This window comes from Lytechinus variegatus, chromosome 2 (assembly GCF_018143015.1).
Source record: "Lytechinus variegatus isolate NC3 chromosome 2, Lvar_3.0, whole genome shotgun sequence".
Lineage (NCBI taxonomy): Eukaryota > Metazoa > Echinodermata > Echinoidea > Temnopleuroida > Toxopneustidae > Lytechinus > Lytechinus variegatus.
Window position 1 is genome coordinate 65,588,576 of NC_054741.1, and position 20,103 is coordinate 65,608,678.

General features: G+C 34.8%; 1 protein-coding gene and 1 long non-coding RNA gene across 4 annotated transcripts in view; one reads left to right on the plus strand and one right to left on the minus strand.

Moving 5' to 3' along the window:
* Positions 1-13,451, minus strand: part of LOC121408678 (titin-like) — a 45,100-nt gene extending 31,649 nt beyond the window's left edge. For all 3 annotated transcript variants that reach the window (XM_041600223.1, XM_041600222.1, XM_041600224.1), the window contains exons 1-3: positions 13,345-13,451; positions 8,766-8,941; positions 5,964-6,044 (exon numbers count right to left, since the gene is read on the minus strand). In XM_041600223.1, coding sequence (XP_041456157.1) covers positions 5,964-6,044; positions 8,766-8,891 — 207 coding nt within the window. In that variant the 5' untranslated portion in view covers positions 8,892-8,941; positions 13,345-13,451. The remainder of the gene's footprint in view (positions 1-5,963; positions 6,045-8,765; positions 8,942-13,344) is intronic.
* A 1,060-nt stretch (positions 13,452-14,511) lies between these two features.
* LOC121409598 lies at positions 14,512-19,324 on the plus strand. The gene is made up of 4 exons (XR_005969180.1): positions 14,512-14,603; positions 16,329-16,513; positions 16,741-16,907; positions 19,182-19,324. It is a non-coding gene; the product is annotated as an uncharacterized LOC121409598 (long non-coding RNA).
* The last annotated feature ends 779 nt before the right edge of the window (positions 19,325-20,103 follow it).

Genomic DNA, 20,103 nt, shown 5'->3' on the forward strand with positions numbered 1-20,103 from the left:
AATTGCGTCTGCATTACAAACAATCTCGAGATTTTTCAGATCGGGATAATTTGCCGGATCAGAAATAGCGCGCTAATTTGAAAACTCGGGATGGTGCAGACGGCCCTATTGTGACATTGAGGGAGGGTCCATTCAATATAATAATTGAATTGTTTGAGGTATATGGCAATTAAAAGATTACATTCAAATTTGGAGGGAAGTAAAGCTACATGTAGTGCTACATGAACCATGTAGGCTACGCAATACATGTACAGTTTACCTACAACAAATGATAAAATACTGTGCATGCCTGTAGTATTCTAATCTTTAAACTAGTTTCTTGACCCCCAGACTAACCTTACATAAAGTTGGCCTCAAAAGATGGTTCAATACAGATAGTGTGTTACTTGGAAAGAATAATAAAAGCAGGAAAATGGGGTCCCCATACACAAACACATTTTCCCAAAGGGGTCACACACACAAAAATGGATACACCTGCAGTCAAAGGATGAGTCACCTGCAACTGTCTCTCCTCACCCAGGCATTAAATGGATACCTGGGAGCATTTCATCAAGCAAATAATCAGTGATTTTCACTGACTAATTATTCTAAGCTAATATCAATCCTTGCATGTAATTGGTCATGAGGAAATTAGGCAATTAAAATCACTAACAAAAATTATCACGAAGCGCTCTCCTGAAACAATTCAAATATATTCAATACTGACTTATTGTCTAGATATATTCACAAGTACATGTAAATCACTTTAGATCTGAGTGTTCAGCTCTCTGTATCATAAAATTAGGACAAACACCTGAAATAATGATCACAGATTTTCACTAATTAATTGCTTTAAGCTACTGTCAATCCTTGCATCTAATTCAATTGGCCATGAGGAAATCAGGTAATTAAAATCACTAACAAAACTTTGCATGAAGTGCTCTCTTGAAACGATTCAAATATACATGTATTCAATACTGACTTATTTATTCACCTGTAATTAATTTAAGATCTGAGAGTTCAGCTCTCTGTATCATAAAATTAGGACAAACACCTACCATTTTATTGGTTTTAATCCTAGTTCTAAGGCTAACACCCACACTACATTCAAACATGTGTTTATTATTACTCTTGGCACAACTGTAGCACATTTCCTGTGTTTTGTGATTGTGATGTCTGAATCTTCCTGCGAACTTTTCCTATTTGTACTTTATAGTGTACTCCCTGTCTCCCTATCATGGAGGATTTCCATCAGCCTTACTTTCAACCCAATTTTACTCCTCAAACTCAGAGCTGAGATTTAAAACAAAGCACTTATCATGACTATTGTAATATACATAATGAAGCAGGCCAACATAAAGGCTCAACGTTTCAAACATCGTGTGATGATCCCATGAATTTAATAATATAACCTACATGTATGTGCCGAACCAGAGTGGGTGTTCTCAAGAAAAGAACATAATTAATGGGTAAGCAGTAAAGCACACAATAAGGGATGTAATTCTGAGATGATATAGCAAGGTGTTCTGTAAAAAGGCCCTGTAATTTGTAATAACGAGCTAAAAACCAAGCTGAAACGACAAAATAGCATGTTTGTTCTATCTTGATAATCTTTGCATTCACTGCTACAAAGTAACATATGATCAGGACCTATTAACAGGATCATACACTCTACAAATGACACCTGTAAAAGTCAGGACTTATCCTCCAATTCCTGTATGCTCCTGTGACAATTGCTCTGGGCTTAATTTCGTCTAAAAATGTTGGGTTAGGGTTGCGATAGAATATCATATTACGTTTAGGGAAGGGTACTTGTACAATGTGTGTTAAACTATCAAACCCATCAGGGTTGAAGTTAGTCATGTGATTAATTGTGTGTGGAATTTAGAGCAGAGCAATTGTCGCTGGAGCAAAAGTCACGGTACCCCGGTTTTATCAGCAACAAGCAGTGTCTTTCCAAACTTGGGCTGATGAATACAGGCCTGGGGTCCGTTTCATTATAGCTGTTTGTAAGTTAAGAGCGACTTTAAGAACGACTGGTGATCCTTATGCGCTAAACCATTGCCAATTCAATATACATGTAGTATTAGGATCACCAGTCATTCTTGAAGTCTTTCTTAACTTACGAACAGCTTTATGAAACACCCATCCAGTTTGACTGTGAATTGTCCTAGCAATGAACAGGGTGGCAAGGGTAGTTCAACCATGGACCAACAAACACCATGCAGCAGTTTAAAATAGTTGGTGAAAGAACTAGACAGAGATCAAAAAGCTATGCAAACATTCTCAACAATAATCCAAAGGATTTGAAACCAATGAAGCAAGTAGTCTACTTACATGTAGGCCTACATGTATATTTGTAAAATGCTGCCTTTGAATATTGTGAACTGCAGCATGCACTTTAATAATTACTATGCAAAGTCAGAAGATAATCAAGATTCAAAGCAATCCAATAATATTGCACATTGAAGTCTTCCTTCCATGTTATGGACCACAAAAAACTTTTGATTTTTTTTACACTTAGATTAAAAACAATTTAACAGTAAATATATGTAGGCCTTCTGAAACATGTACCAGTTGTACATGTTCAGTTGACAAGTGAAGTTCTTCAACCACCATACCATAAAAATAAGAAGTTCTCACAGAACCACATGATTGCAGGCCTACAGAGACAGGTGTAATGTATATAAATGTATGTAATGTAGTTGTGGGGAAAAAATAAATACCAACCTTGCACTCTACAGCTGTAATGAGCCACTCAATGTTCCAAAGATATCATATAGCAGACACCAGATAGCACAACTTTTTCAGTAAAATATGAAACATGAAACTCTATCCATCAGTTGTGGGGTAGGCCTATATGTTTTGTATAAAATATAGGCATCCATTATAGATCTGCGTCAGACAAGTACCAGCATATTTCATGGGATTTTCATCCACCTTTCCTGACCTTTTATTCTGGGACAAAAAAAACAAATTACCGGTACAGCCACCATACATTGTATAGAGAACATGAAAGTACTATCTATGGAGCAATGTTTTGATTATAAAATTTGGACTAAAATTTTCTTCATAGTGGCATTCCCTATGATGTACATTGTATGTGAATGTATAATTTCTTTCTTTCACATCTGAGGAGCAGATGCAGTGTTTCCATGAAAGTGGAATAGTGATACTGCTTTGACATCAACACAAAGTTGTATCAAAATTCATATTGTTCAATCAGAACTTGTACATTTTCCCATTGCCTCCTAATTCTCCCTTTCGCATACAGCTGTCTGAATCTGGAAGCCTGTGGTGCTCTTCTTCTTTTACCCTGATGTCTTGGGAAGTAAACTTCTGATTCTGAATGCACGCTTTCTTCAATGAAAGACCCAGACTGGACCCAAAAATGAGATTGACAAATCATATACCAATCGAAAGCTTATAAACTACATAACACAGAAATGCAAGCTTTATGCATTTTCACCACTTTCCAGATGAGTATTTTCCTTCAGAAAAGATTCAAACTGTCCGGTTTCGACAGGAGACTTTCTTGTGCTTTTCACCAGCCTGAAAACCGTGACGTCATGTTTTATTAGAAGTGTTGTGATTCCAAAGGTTTGTACACACAGAAACACTGGGTGACTTTTCTGCTTTTCGGATTAAGCTTTTTATTAATATTACTTCTATCAAATTTTCTTGAGAGCTTGAATTGATGAAATCTACAATTTTGGACAAGTTTTCTGCCACATTTTATTTGGCACAGCTTTCCATTTATATTTGTATTGAAATTTTGTGTATCAAATTTTCCTGACAGAGCAATTTAGGCCCAATAAGAGCAAAACAAGGAAATCACCACAAAAAAAAAGAAAAATGGTGAACAGTTCAAGGTTTCCATCCATTCAAGTAATGAATTGTCCATTCCATTTTATTTTGCTTGATTGAAAAAAAATGAGTTCATAAGCAGAAAATCTCCCAATTTCTGTGTACAAAACTACAGGATCAAAACATTTCTAACTAAACATGACATCACGATTTTTAGGCCAAGAATATTGTCGAAACCTTAGGCAAAATACTTTACTCAGCTGTCAAGCAGTGAATATGCATAAAACTTGCATTGCTGTACTATGTACATGTAGCTTATTTTCCATTTAGCATATCACTTTTAGCATTGGTCTGGGTATGCTGAAGATATCACTTCCTTTATACTGTTACAACTTCGCAAATAATAATACATTTCTAACTAAACATGACATCACGATCTTTAGGCCAAGTGTTGTGATTCCAAAGGTTTGTACACACAGAAACACTGGGTGACTTTTCTGCTTTTCGGATTAAGCTTTTAGCATTGGTCTGGGTATGCTGAAGATTAAGCTTCCTTTATACTGTTACAACTTCGCAAATAATAATACATTTCTAACTAAACATGACATCACGATCTTTAGGCCAAGAATATTGTTGAAACCTTTGATAAATGGGATTTTTCTGGGCAGTGATCCAATGTTGGGTGTCTGCCTGGGCTGATTTAATACCAAATGCAGAAAAAATGGGAAGTATCAATTCCAGTGGTCAAAGTACAGCGGAAAGTGTGGAAAAGAAACAGAGAAAACATTTGTGGCTTTCCTGGAGGAGTTTCATTCAAGTTCATTCCTTCATTTACTAGTGGTAGCAACATTTCTTTCACTTGTACAGAGATTTTCAGAAACCAGTCATTATGTCGATCAATATCCCCCCCACCCTCCCCATGTAACAAGAGGTTCCAATATATTCAGAATTTACAATGTTTGACATTACAAGATCAACTGATGCATTATGCATGTTCGAAGCATTAGTGATATTGCAGTGCCAGAAGTGTACATGTACATGTACGTCATAAACCATGACTTCAATCAGATATTCTATTGGTATCACAGGTTCACATCGCTTGATATCGGCTATGCAATTTAGTATGAACCCCTTTTACCACTACTTTTAATTGCAACATGTCTGGCATATTAGTTCAAAAGGCACAGGAAAAGCAAAATTTCTATAGAATATGACTTTTTAAAGCCAATAACTGCATCTTAATATCTAATGTATCAAGTCTTTTATTCTCAGATAGTACATGTAAGCCTACATATATCAGGTAACAACTCAACTGGTTGATAAATATAGAAGAATATTAAAAAAAAATCTCCTCTTCCTCATTCAGGAAACTGACAGCCAGGTCAATGCACATTCATGTTCGGAACAACAAAATAGTATTTAAGGGTTCTCACATCAGTTGAGAGATCTGTTTGCTGTACATGTACATGAATATATGTATACAGGACAGGTACAAAAGCTCACTTGTTGTACAGACCTCTCCTGTATTTATAATTACTTTTCATCATTTGGAGACCAAAGTGTGCAAAAAAAAAAAATTCTTTAAATTCGAAAGAAAAATCGTTCTCAGAAAGTGATCATCAAAATATATCTATAGACAAACAGAGGATTGTAGAAATAAAACTATAAAAAAAGAATTAAAACTGAAATAGATATCATGAAAGGAAACAAACCTTTTTCATATAAACAAAGGAAGAAAAAAATAATAGAAGAAATAAGAAACACACAAAGAGAATGTGGTTTGTGAACCACCTGATTTTGCAATCAATAAAAACATCATGCAATATGGTCTTCTAACCCCTAGCCTAGATGACCTTTGACCATCTCCCCATGAATGTGGTATTACCCAATAATCATCAGTAATAAGTGTGAACACAATTGATGCAGAAATAAAGAAATGGGAGCAAGTTGACCAAAATCTTTATTAAACATTATCAGACCAAATAGACTAACTGAAAAACAGTGCAGTGTTATGCAGGTCTCTGCAAACTTTTGTTCACGCAAGACACAAAAAGGGTGATAAACAATGAAAATAAAATCAGAGGAAAAAAAAAACAAGATGGAAAGAAATAAAAGGACAAATATAGTAAAGAAATAAAAAGCAAAGAAGTTCAAATGAAGAAAAGAGATGAACTTACCACTTCTTGATCTGGAATGGTTTCTTCGTAATCAAGGATTGCTTTCAATGTCTTGTGAGTAGGATTGCTACTTTCCTGATCCTGCCAATTGATACAAGAGCAATGAAAACAATCTCAGGTTTTTTAAAAACTCAACATTAATTCTTAATATACAGCAATATATTTTAGCATGAATATCCCAATTATACATGTATAACATAAAATTGAGGATAAATCATAAGGTACATGTAGCCTAACTGAAACATGTCCAGTATAACAGATTTTAGTATAGTAAATACAGGCTTTATAAACATTTCCTGGTATACAATACAGTACACCTGTATACCCTAGAATTCTAATCTCCATGAAGTACAATTGTGCAGGTATACATGATTTTCAAAGTAAAATTTTCCAGAAAATACATGAGTATGCACAAAATAGGCATCCATATATCCATCGATTTTTTTTTCATTTAACCACCCTGAATATTAAAGTACTTACGACGAGTCATTTTCAAGAAGCTTCAATATACTTTACAATGCAGGATCGTCTAGGCCCTCTACGTGTACACATATGTGCTACATGTAGCTCAAATTCAGTCCTTAATAAACCAAACTTTCCAAATACAAATCAACTGACTTGGTATTTAACCAGTCCAATGCAAACACAAACAACTCCATTGCTCTTAAGAATGCCAATTTTGCTTTCTCACTCAATGTAGCAAACAGCAATACGTATTATGTTCTTTCTTATGTTTCTTTGCCACACCTTCAAAATGACTGAAGCATGTCATGAGGAAAGCAATATCCTGGTTCTTAGATTGGGTAACTTCAATCAAGTACAATTCACTCATTCCAATTTAGTCTGTCCTCAATTTCTTATCAATAAGGGGGTGGTTCTAGCTATGAACAAACAAATACAGAGAGTCCGAGGCACACAAAATAGTGCTACTAAGTACAAAATGCCTGTGTATCCACGTACCTTTGTACTCTTATTTTTTAATTTTGGGACTCAAAAAAACAAAAACAGATGAACTAAAAACAAGGTCAATGCTTCAATTATGCTTTTGTAAGTCACAGACAACAGCAATAACACATTTTCTTGATTAGGCCTATATATTTTCTAATGTTCATGGATTGTTTTTGAATGTGTGTTTCTTGTCCTTTACCGAGAGCAGGGGTGAATTTGTAATTGTTCCTCAATCAAGAGACAGAAGCACAGTACATGTACTGTGAGATTTTATTGAGTGCAATCATTTTGAAGCTCCTTGGTGCAATACCTTACCATACATGTACATGTGTGCATCAGTGCATGTACTTTTATAGATTTGAAATGGACAATTTCAGTTGAACTTGTTGTTGAACTTCACCAAGTTATTGATCTAGTCTTTCTTGGTGATATTTGTTACTTTTTCGGTCATATAAAATTGATGCATTAATCACTACCATTAGGGCTTGAGATTGTATCCACAGCTGTGCAGAAAATCACACTTGAAATAATAACAAGTACATCCTGAACTTTCTGCAAGGAAAATTTTCCACTTTTTCAAGAACATTTTCAACTTTTAATTTGTAGAACTGTTTCGTTTTTTCTAAACAACGACAATGTGGTGCAAAATCAATTCCTCCTCCATTACTAATATTTAATCAAGCAAACCAATGTGTGATCTCTTGCACTTAAGCCAAATGTTAACTTCTATCAATATCAGTGGGGAAATCACCAGGTATTTCCTGTCCTGATTGATAACAATCTGTTGCAGTTTATTTTTATGACTCATACATATTATTATGCCAGCTCATTTGATACAGTATGCATTTATAAAGATACATACATGTACATGTACATAGTGTACTGTACTCATTTCTATCCTGGTATTATACATGTATACACCTGTACTGTAGGCACACAAAATGCCTTTATGAATTGTGCTATTGATTTGAAACAGATTTGATAGGACTGAAAAAGAAAAAAGCCATTTTATTTTCAACCATTTTTCCCCCTCATGTTTTTTATGGTTTCATGAATTTCTTAAATATTCCTATCGTTTTTACTTTTTGGAAAATTTGGTTTTCTCCATTCACTTTGCACGCAGATTTGATATATATTTCCCCATTGACTTTGACAATTCCAAAATGGAACACAGATGTATTGTCCCATACATACGGTAATATTTTTTTTTTCATTTTTAAACTTTACATTAAAAATATGAATTACATACTTTTGCAAAATGTTTTGGTATATTTTCACACTCAGTAAATTGGAACTTCCTAGAAATTGAACAATTGTTGCATTCAGTGAAATAACTTTAAAATGTCCTTGAAATGCTGTTTATGGGCCATTTCATCCATTAACTTTATTTGCATATTTCATTAGATACCCCCCAAAAAAAAAAAATTATAATAATGATAAAATAAATAAAGAAATAAAAAATTGAAATAAAATTTATAAAATAATAAATGAACAAATTTAATAAGAAAAACATAAATACAGTGATTAAATTTTTAAAAAAATAAGTAAATGAATAAATCAATCAATCACTACGGTAAACACTAGATAAAAAAAAATCATTTTCTCTCTCTTTTTAATGTATTCAGTCACTGATAATAAAAACATAAATGTTCACATTTTTATAATTAGTATTCGATTTTGTATTGTACCAAAGATGTACACTCTAACCAAACAAGTGTACATGTACATACTACATGTAGTATGTACATACATGTACATGAAATAAAACCCATGTACCCTATTTCTAGCTCTGCTGTAGTGAAAGAGAGTATAATCACACTACAAATGGTATGTAATTGATCACTTATAAATTACCTCCTGTTGTGTGCCTGCATAGATCTGTTTCTTGCGTTCATCTGACAGCCCACGTACTCCCTGGGCTCCGTATCTACTGAACAAAGAGTCTAATGCTGACAGGTCGCTGGCTTCCTCGTGGGACATTACTAGTAATCCTTCTCACTTAATAATGTGGGGGCAAATAAGACCATCCCCTATAAAATAAAGAGAAACAGAATGGAGAGTTTAAGAAGACTGCAGAAAAAAGAAAACACCCTTTTCTACAATACAAGTAGGGTTTGTCATATCCAGTCAAGTCTACTTCATGTACGATCATCTGACGATCAAAGCAGAAGAAACAATAAAAAGGATGCTCCGGGCTTAAGATATTAAACAGAGTAAATTTCCCAGAGACAAATGCTGAAAATTTTATCAAAATCAGATAACAAATATTAATGAAATTATTCAAAGTTTAGCAATATTTCATGAAAACAGTTATGCACATCAACATGAATATTCAATAGGTGGGCTGATGATGTCACATCCCCCTTTTGCTTTTTCTTTAATATGTTGTTACATGTACATGAAATAATAATTATTTCATTTTTTCATAATTGTGTAAATGATGCGTCTCCATTATGGTGAAATAAGTTGCAGAAATTAATGTGCTTAATCAGATGTAAATTCAATTGTATTAGTTCTTAATAGAAATTTTTTGAGTAAACCTAAATTTCATAATAAAATACAAAAGAACATGTAGGAATATGACATCATCAGCTCACCTACATTGTAATGAATATTCATGATGACATGCCCAGAACTATTTTACCAGAATAATGCAAATCTTTAAAATTCAATAATTTGTTATTTGTTATCATTAGTATTTTGCTCAGTGAATTTTACTCTATTTATTGAAATATACATGTAAATTCTTCTGCCTGGAGCATCCCTTCAAAGTAGACCTGTGGTCTATAAATAGACAGATCCATACATGTTCACGTTTCAATGAAGAAAATTATTCAGAGGAAACTAAAGTGCACATGTAATATTCATTCAAAAGAGGTATTCCTTATACAGTCCAGGTAGTACATGTATGCAAGACTATCAATCACACAGACCTAAAATATATTTCAGACCCTGTCTAAGCTTCAAAAAAAAACTAAAACAATGTCACAAATTTTTGGCTACACAGTACTTAGCCTGTAAGCATGGGTTACATATTATCCATAAGGGTGATATAATATCCAACGTACAGATTACACTGTACGTGTATGTATGTACATCACAATGTACAAAACCTCTCATTTTAGTGTGGGAGATTAGGGTCAGATGCTGGCCGATATTGTGATACACATGCAATTCAGAATTTAGGTGCAAAATCAAGTCATTAGTAAAACAGTCCCATTTTAGATCAGGCATACATGTACCCCAATGATCCGATAAATATTCATTTGATCAAGCAATGTATGCAATGTAGGCCTACACATAAAGTCTGGATTATAAAACAATTTCTACACTCAATCTTCACATAAATGTTACATCTAACACTCCATAACTCCTCCCATCCTGTATTTGTACATATATACAAACACATGTATACTGTATAAAGCAATACTGAAGTGTAGGTTCCGACAATATTCAGGTGGAATCAGTGTCTGCTACTCGCCTATATGTAGATATGTCACCATTGCCGCATCATATCATTTTGTTGGATAATGTTCAGCATAACTTACTTTTTAGAGATGTAAAATGTAAAATTTCAATATGAAGGAATGATAGTCCTAATATATTTCCAACAAGCTGATAACGTGCGATGTTTCCAATTTTGGTTATATATACGTATGGATTGTCCTCTGTGGTACAAATTTCAAGTTTCACAGATAAATCAATAGAGAATTCCTTCACACCTATAATATGCACAAATACTTCACAGATGGTTCCACAATATTTACAATCAATGATTTAGTATTCCAAGGTCTACTATCAAAGATTTACAACAAATTTAGATGGGCACAAAGGGCAAATTCTAGCACAGACTATATTATTCAGAGACCTTTTTTTTTAACCATTCATGTATTCTACCCAGTTTTCTATTCTTACAAATGTTTGAAGACTGTCAATTTTATCTACAGGTAGATAGATGCAAGCTTTTAGATGATCATCACTGCATTTCAAGTTATGAAGAATATTTTTTGACAATGTATAAACTTTGAAAATGAGCAAAGATTTACAGAAACTTAATTCCACAAAATTGCATTCTGCATCCATGCCCAGGTTTAGAGATTTGGGACTCTCACATTTGGTGAATTTGCAAATTGTGATAACTGTATACAGATGTGTATTTTCCCAAGTAAATTTAAGGGACATAACAAAGAGTAAGAGATTAAACCTGAATCCCAGAGACATGAGACTGAATTTAGAATGTAAACTACCGGTAAATGGATTCTTTACTGCATGCAGTCAAACAAAGTAATTAAGTACAAATTTATTGGCAGATAAGATACAATTCTACATAGTCAAATAATGACCTCTGTCAATCGTAACCTTTATCCTTTGGCCCCAAGACCCTAAAATTTAATCAAGGCTATTGACACTCCCATGTCAGAGCTATAATGTGTAAAACTTAAGTAAAAAAAAAACGATGCATATCTCTGTGTGCAAGATAACATATTAGGATATACATAAAAAAATATTCTGCAAATTCTCTTTATCTTTGCATTCTGCTACTAAACTTCCTTGGAAAATACAGTCAAATTAACAAGATGTTGGAGGCTATTGTAAAAAATTTCTTGCTGCATCCCGCAAGAACATCGTTTTACAAAAGGAGACATTCCGGCATCTTGCTTCCCATTGTTCTTCGCCAACGTTACCCGACGCACGCATCTGTAACTTTGGCGAAGAACAATAGGAAACAAGATAGCGGCGTAAACATCGGGCAAGTCTCTTCCGTCTTTTCACAATATTTCTCTCATTTTTTTATGAATTCTTGTTCAAAAATAACAACTAGAGCGTAGAAATATCGGAAATGAAGTTTTATCCCATGCACATGATTATCATTTAGGGCTAGATCTTTTCTAAGGAAAGTAGAAATCTCAGAGGTGAAAGTTTCAGGTTTTAGCTTCCGTTGTGTGGGTCAATGAGAAGGGTGACCTGGCTTCGTATGAGAGTAACCTTACGTTAGTAAATTATTTTTACTCTCTAGAAGCCGCCTGGCTAATCATACTGATGTAGATTGTACTACTACATGTACATAAGTGGTAGGGTAGTGCCGCGGGCAAGACAAAAAACGGGGGCCCTGGAGCGGGCTTATTGTAAAAAGGAGGGTCCTCGGAACGGGCTTCGGAACTACAATTCTGTGAAAACGGGGGTCCTTGGAACGGATCGCCAGCAAGTGAGTACGTGCGTATGTACCCCTATGGAACGGGCAAGCGTGCATGATGCAGCTAGCGCGGCCTCCGCCGGGTGCACTCGCACAGAGACGATGGTCAAAAAGCGCTCGGCGGCCTCTTTTCACCAAAATCGCAGCAGATCAATGCGACCGGAATGGAAAAACAAAAAATATGCGAAGCTTTGGAGCGGATTTCTGTCTTATTTTTTTCTTGATAAGAAGAAAATGGTATGCCTTGGAGTTGGAGCGGCTTTCTTTGTTCTTTTTCTCAATAAGACAAAAATGCTATGCCTTGGAACGGAAATTTGAGTGTAAAATGGGGGTCCCCTCCGCGGCACATACCCACTATGCCTTATAATATATGGTAGTGGATCGTATTACCGAACACTTTTCATGAATTTGATCATATCAAACACATTATTCCAATAAAATTCTCCAAACTTTCACCATAAATACACAAATACCTACAAAATATAAACATGCAGAAATTTTGCCGAAATTGTTTTTCATTTTTACGACATCAGCTTCCAATCGGACCCCTCTTCGCAAGTGAAATATTTTGGTCACTTGAAAAGGTATCGTATTACCGAACGTGTGTTTTCTATGGGAAAAGTTGGGAAAACAACAAAGTCACTCATGAGCTATTTTGACCATATTTTATTGTTTTGAGGATATAAAGACTTCGAAATTGTGTTTTTGATATTTTTTCATCATTTTTCTATTTAAGTTCCCTTTGGAAGGAAATTGCAAAGGTTTGAGCGTATTTGATTATTTTCTGACGCATATGATGCGCATGTTCGGTAATAAAAGGCCGGTCGGTAATACAATCACTCACTATACTGAGTGCCCCCCCCCCCCCCCCCCGGGTTAACATTACAGAAATAGCACTGGTTTCTCTGGCTCCTTTTCGGGGTGAGATCGCCCGGGGTCGTATTCTTTTAAGAATGCAGCAAACCTTGTCGAGAGTGCAGTGAGCTTATTTATAAATATGACCACCATGACCACTTGTTTGATTTACAAAATTTACACTGCCACTGCACTGCCAAAGTCGACTCTTCACGAGCGCATCGAACAGCTCTCATTCAAGGACCAGCTCAAAAAAAATCGACTAATTCTACTCCTTCTCAAATCCATTCACAAAAGTCATCATACTTTCACAGCAAGACATTAATATCACAGTTATAATTTAATACGCTACTTGAAATAATAAGATTAAGATTGCTGCCTTACCATAAATCTTTCTTTCACTATCGCACGTCCTCTCCAAATTTGTTATGACTTTTTGACGGCCATCGATCCAAAAATATTAACACTGCAATATTGACATCCAGCTAGCTATAGATGGCGCTATGGCAGATTCCTTCGGGAGCTAATTATACGTAAGATCGTATCTCTGTGATCGGCCGAGTGGTCTCAGTCGCCTAACATGAAATTCCGGGTTCGATCCCCGACCGCGGCATTTAATCATCAATCTATTATATCTTGCAATTGTATTCAATAAATGAAAACGCTATACACAATCTTGCTACATTAAAAAATGATTGATAGACAGGTACATGTAGATATATAGGCCTAAAAAATGAAGAAAAACAAAGAAAGATACTAGATAGATAGACAAGTATACTTGTCTATTAATTTAGTTATAGGAATGAAAATTTTCGAGCATTGTAACTTCTAAGGAAGTATCCTTATTTTTTTATCATGATCAAAGTTTTCTAATAACTTATGGTTGAAACCATAAAATTTGATGACCCTTTTATATAACAACTAGGGAGCGTTCCTTTTGCCGACCGACAAGTTCAAGGATGACGACATGATTTTTATTGACTGTTATCATACATAACTGTCGAATAATAAACATGACTTATCGGATGCTTTATTTATTGTCTTTTCAGCTAATAAAAATCAAGGAAGTTGTCAGATGGATTTTTAATGAAATGTCCCCCCCCCCCCGAACTTCCGTCACGACATATAGGACGTCACTCATGATCGAGCATCCAGATGCCTTGAATTCCCACCTTCCACCCTTCCACGCATCTCGGTTACACCTGGACCAGCCGGTCATCACATCTCTATTACTTGGTAGTTATTGTTCAAGAGATGACAGGCATGCCCAAGGCCATGCAGTTACCAAGGTATAATGCTCATCCGCATCACTGCAATAAAAAACAACACCACGTTACAGGTAGATGAATTATATTAATTAATATCTTAAAGATTAATTCCTTTTCCAGAAAGAACTAATCCGTGATGATGTGTGGAGGTTACACAAACGATGAAACTATGATCTTGATTGTCCAAGGAAGTATTCGGTGCGAATCCCTTTATTGTTTGGTCCATTTGTGAAAGGTTGGGATTAAAATGTGTTATTGAAAAGTATGACACATACGATAGTATACGATGGAGAAAGTATATAAAAGGAGGCACGTTCTTTTATCATCAGCTTTCAGGCCTCTCAGCTGTTTGTAGTGCAACATATCGTTACTCAGGTAAGCTGAAATTACTCCCGTTTTATCTTCCTTTTTTAGAAATTTAATTGAGAGTTTTATATGCATGTCACAATCAAGTATTACTTGTGTCAAAAGATATTCTGCCAATTTGATTAAATGCAGTACGATAATATTGTACAAACAGGAGTGCTGCAAACAAGTTCTGAAGAAAATAAAATAGGCGAAAACGACAAAAGTCACAGAACGCTAAATAGACCTATACACTCTAAAACAAATCAGTCAAAAATGACTGGTTAATAGGGTCAGCTGGATGCAACTGTTATTCTAGTCAAATTTGACTGTTTTATAGTCATTTTACTAGAACATAGTTATTTCTGACTAGAATATACGTCAGAAATGTGATCAGTGATTGCCATATCAGTTGCACCCAGCTGACTACTGGTCTAGTCAATTTGACTGATTGGTTTTAAGAGTGCATACTTATCAGAAAATGTGGATATTATACCGTGACAACTTTCAGAGCGCTTTCAGTGGATGGACCTCTACCCCCATCACTACCATAACTTTTTAGAATTCTCAATGTTCGATAATCTTTTAATCTTGTATAATATGTTTTTAGTGAAGTTTTGTATTTCATGCATTATGTATACTTCTTCGAAAACGGCTTGACACTTTGAATTAAAAGGGGAAATATAAATGTAAGTCCTATATACCTGTAATTCATTTGATAATTTGGCTGTTTTTCCTTCCAAAATTACGTTTTTATTCATTCATATTGCTCGTATTTAAAGCATATAGGCCTAATGAAATTTTTTTTATAATTTCAATTGGATATCAAAGTGATTAATATCCGATGAGGCAAGAAATTTACATTATATACACCCATGGAATTCGGTGAAATTTACTATATCTTCAGAAATATAAAATACTACCATGACCAATCTGGTATCACTCATGATTGGGATGCCGTTGGGACTAAAGTGTATTTTAGGTGGAATTTTCTTTTTAAAAAAAATATTCGTGCCAAATGTATTCTATTGTTTGTATTTCAAACATTGTTTCATAGAAATATATAAATATCAAAATTATAATTCATATTACATTTTCTATCATAATGTGTCACCACTGAACAAAAAAATAATATTCTGAAATGTTTGTGCGTTGAGAAGCAATTATCACAAATATGAAATGTTTTTGTCAAGTTTTTATTTTTAATATGTATAAGATATGAAGATTTTTAGGGGAAAAACGACACCCAAATATTTTCAGCTCCTGCATGGTGAGCAATGTGATGAAGGGGCATGCCATACTCATTTGTTTGATATTAAATTCGTCATGATAGCACAAAATATGAGATACAGAAAATTTTATGTTTGGCAAATGTAAACTTTTGTTTGATTTTTTTGGGGGTGTATTTAATCTATACATTTCTTTTATGAACATCCGGGTCATCCGACGAACTTTCAAGTTTGTAGAGAAGTATTTCATGATTTATTGTGTCAATGCCTTGGAGAGGTCCAGAAAAAAACTTATTGTATGTTCGAAGTTATCGATAACCCCAAACCGCGAGGAGGACAACGAAAATATATTTAAAGGGATCAAAATCCACTTTGATTTTCCTTTGGATCCGTTCTGAAAAAGTATATGCACACTGATGTTTATTCAATGTAATAAAATGCATTATGAGATTCATAATTATATATGAGGAGCATATTAAAACAGTTGTCATAAAAATCAAATCAACCAAATATTTCGTTCGAACAGGAACTTAAAAATGAAGGTTTTCTACGTCTTCCTCGCTCTCGCGGTCGTCGTCGCCTCCGTTGTCGCCATGGAGGAGGAGAACGATCTCTTCGATATGATGGACAAGCGATCGATGGAGGAAGGAGATCTCTTGGAAGAGATGGCCTATGGAAGCGAGCCAATGGTGAAGAGAGGACGATTCAAATGTGAGTAAGAAATAAAATAGTATATAGGATTAAAAAAACTTTTTTTTAATTCATTTTTGTTCACTATCCACTTTAGAGTATATAGTTGTTTAAAAGTTTTTTTTAAACTGTTTTAGTTCTGTTCGATTACTGCAATATGCCTTTTTGATGTACATATATATCTTTTTATAATTGATTTACAATTCCTACACTCGTTTGATATAAAATACATTTTGTTCCATTTTCAGACTGCAAGAATCTCAACGGTGATAACTGTGTCTGTGATCGAAAATACAGACGTAACAGTAGGAGACGTTATGTCAACTGCAGACCAGCCGACAAAGGAACACCCGTTTAAACTTCAGACTACAGACATGCACATTTTTATCATGGATTGATAAATAATTCAGAAGAGGTATGAAAAAAATCTAATTACATTGCCTGTAAATAGGGGAAATAGGGGCATTGTTAATCAGTCAACTTAAAATCCAAACAATATAGACGAAGCATTCTCACTTCGGACTCATTTCTACAGAGATTTATATATTTCATATTTAAATAAAATTATGTAATACAATAATCGAAACGATGATTTACAATTTGTACACTGTTGTTTATTCGATGTAACTGTTCTGCAATTGCAAGGGATGCATGCATCATGCATGCTTTATATTTTTTTTTACTATTATTTTCTGTAGAAATGATTAAAAGAATTTGAATTTGAATTAAAAATAATTCCTTATATAATATTATATCTTAATTCGTAATGCAATATGTTTAAACATTTCTGAAAGCGCAGCCGTCTCACTTTACACTCATTGTAATCTCCCCAATCTTGCATAGTTGAATTTCATATTGCAACACCACTGATACAAACTAAAATAACTAGACAAAGGGTCAATAGGTGCAATCATTATTATCATTATTATTACTACTATGAGTTATATTTAAATATGGGACACAATGATTTCTAACCGGAATATAAAAATATTGCATGGTACTATATTGCACCCAGCAGTTATGGTGTTTGTTTTTAGAGTGAATGTCTAAATGCAAAATGGTAATAACCCCTCGTTCTGTATGGGGGGGTGACAGTATTTTTATATAGAACATTCTATCCGGCAGTCCCCGGGGGGCACTTATACATTGACGAGTGGATACCATGCGCGACCAAAAAAACACGCAAAAAGGATGTCTTTTTCAAGATAGGGCACGTTACGTATACGTAACGTAATAAGGGTGTCAGAATTAACACTAAAATAATGAAAATGTAATACAATGTAAATGTAATACAATTTGTAAATCGAAACGATGATTTACAATTTGTACACTGTTGTTTATTCGAAGTTACTGTTCTGCAATTGCAAGGGATGCATGCATCATGCATGCTATGTATTTTTTACTATTATTTTCTGTAGAAATGATTAAAAGAATTTGAATTCAAAATAATTCATTATATAATATTATATCTTAATTCGTAATGCAATATGTTTAAATATTTCTGAAAGCGCAGCCGTCTCGCTTTACACTCATAAGGGAATTATCTCCCTAAACTTTTATAGTTGAATCATCCCATTGCAACACCACTGATACAAACTAAAATAACTAGACAAAGGGTCAATATGTGCAATCATTATTATCATTATTACTTATATTTGAATATAGGACACAATGATTTCTAACCGGAATATAAAAATATTGCATGGTACTATATTGCACCCAGCAGTTATGGTGTTTGTTTTTAGAGTGAATGTCTAAATGCAAAAAGGTAATACCCCCTCGTCCTGTATAGGGGGAGGGTGTGACAGTATTTTTATATAGAACATTCTATCCGGCAGTCCCCGGGGGGGGGGGGGGCACTTACATTAACGAGTGGATACCATGCGCGACCAAAAAAAAACACGCAAAAAGGATGTCTTTTTCAAGATAGGGCACGTTACGTACGTAACGTAATAAGGGTAAAAATTAACACTAAAATAATGAAAAAAGGGTATCTATTTCGCTAGGAAAGCTACGTGTTTCGGATCAAATTTGCGAGGGTATAAAAAAGACTAAATTAAAGGATGTACTTTTTGCCCTGTCATGCAACAATATGTGTTCAGATTCCGATTTGCGGGAGTGTGGAGATTGGGCCGTACTCTACCCAATGATGCATGTAAAGGTAATGAACCGACCATCCATCGACGTCCATGGCATAGCTAAAATATCCCTCTACTTGTTTAGGGGTTCAATTCAGGGAATACTTGCCAAGGGTATCGTTTTGTTTCCAATACTTGTTAAGGGTAGGGTTTCACACGCCAATACTTGTTGAGGGGTGCATTTTCAGAATATTGAAATTACTTTAGGGTGCTTTTCGAGACCCCATGGTCGCGCATGGTATCCACCCGTCAATGGAAGTGCCCCCCCCCCCCCTGGCCGCCCGGGCCGGCGGTTTCATTATACTTGAGATTGCATGCTGGTTCGAAGTCCAGTCGAGTCACACAAAATGTTATGGAAAATAAAATGTTCTCCAATATAAGATAACTAACCAATACCGGACCTCCTACCTTTTAGCTAAATACTGATTTTGCACTCCGGCTCTGCAAATAAATTTATAACAAGATATTATTACTCTTTAAAGTATACGTTATCTTTTTGCTGTACGTTGCACATGAACTGACGGCAAGCTTGTTTTGTTCTTTGTTTACAGTCCACAACTATCTTCAAAAAATCTATACTGGTCGTCAAACATCATCCCATTATTCTTCAAGCAAGTCAGTGGGCAAATTTCGCAGAAAAGATGGAAAACAACATTTTTACTGTTGATGTATAATAAATACCCTGTTCAAGTCATCTCATGTTCGCCTTGAGTGTCAATCTTTTGTGTAATATGATGAGTCAAGAGGAAGAGGGGGAAGATAGAAAGATAGATAGATAGATATATAGAAAGATAGGGAGAGAGAAAGAGAGAGAGAGAGAGACTGAGGGGGGGGGGGCGAGTGAGGGGGAGAGGGGGGGGGCAAGGAGGGAGAGAGTGAGACTCTCGAGAGAATAATTATGTGCCGTGATAAAATTATCGTCGGAAAGAATAATGAGGAGGTCCAAACGGTGTTGAAAAATAATTACGCCAATAAGACACTACCTCCTCTATCCGAATTTAATTGCCCCAGTCCATGTGGAGCTTGTTTTGGGGGAAATCTGTCATATTCAAAATTTTGTTTTAAAGTTTCAAGATTTTAACTAAAATCTCAAGTTTCAAAATGATATTTCCAGTATCATATTCAATTAACCACACACACTATATAGGATAAATTTGACAATTTTTTTTCATAAATTGGGTATGAAATCTGAGCACAATATTGATGGTACTAAAATTTATATTTGATTAAAGTATATTACCAAGCCAAAAATTGAGAATTATATATTATAATCAAATTAAAGCAGAAAATAAGAAGAACACGGTGGTGTGCTTCATTTATCATGAAGACAGATGAAATTTATATAGTTAATTGATAGTTTTAGAGTTCTCTCTCTGAGAGTATAGTTGGATGGTTCTTCTTACATAACCATTGATTAAAATAATCATGGTGAACATTTAAACACTCACGATGGAATTAATGAGGGCCTATGCC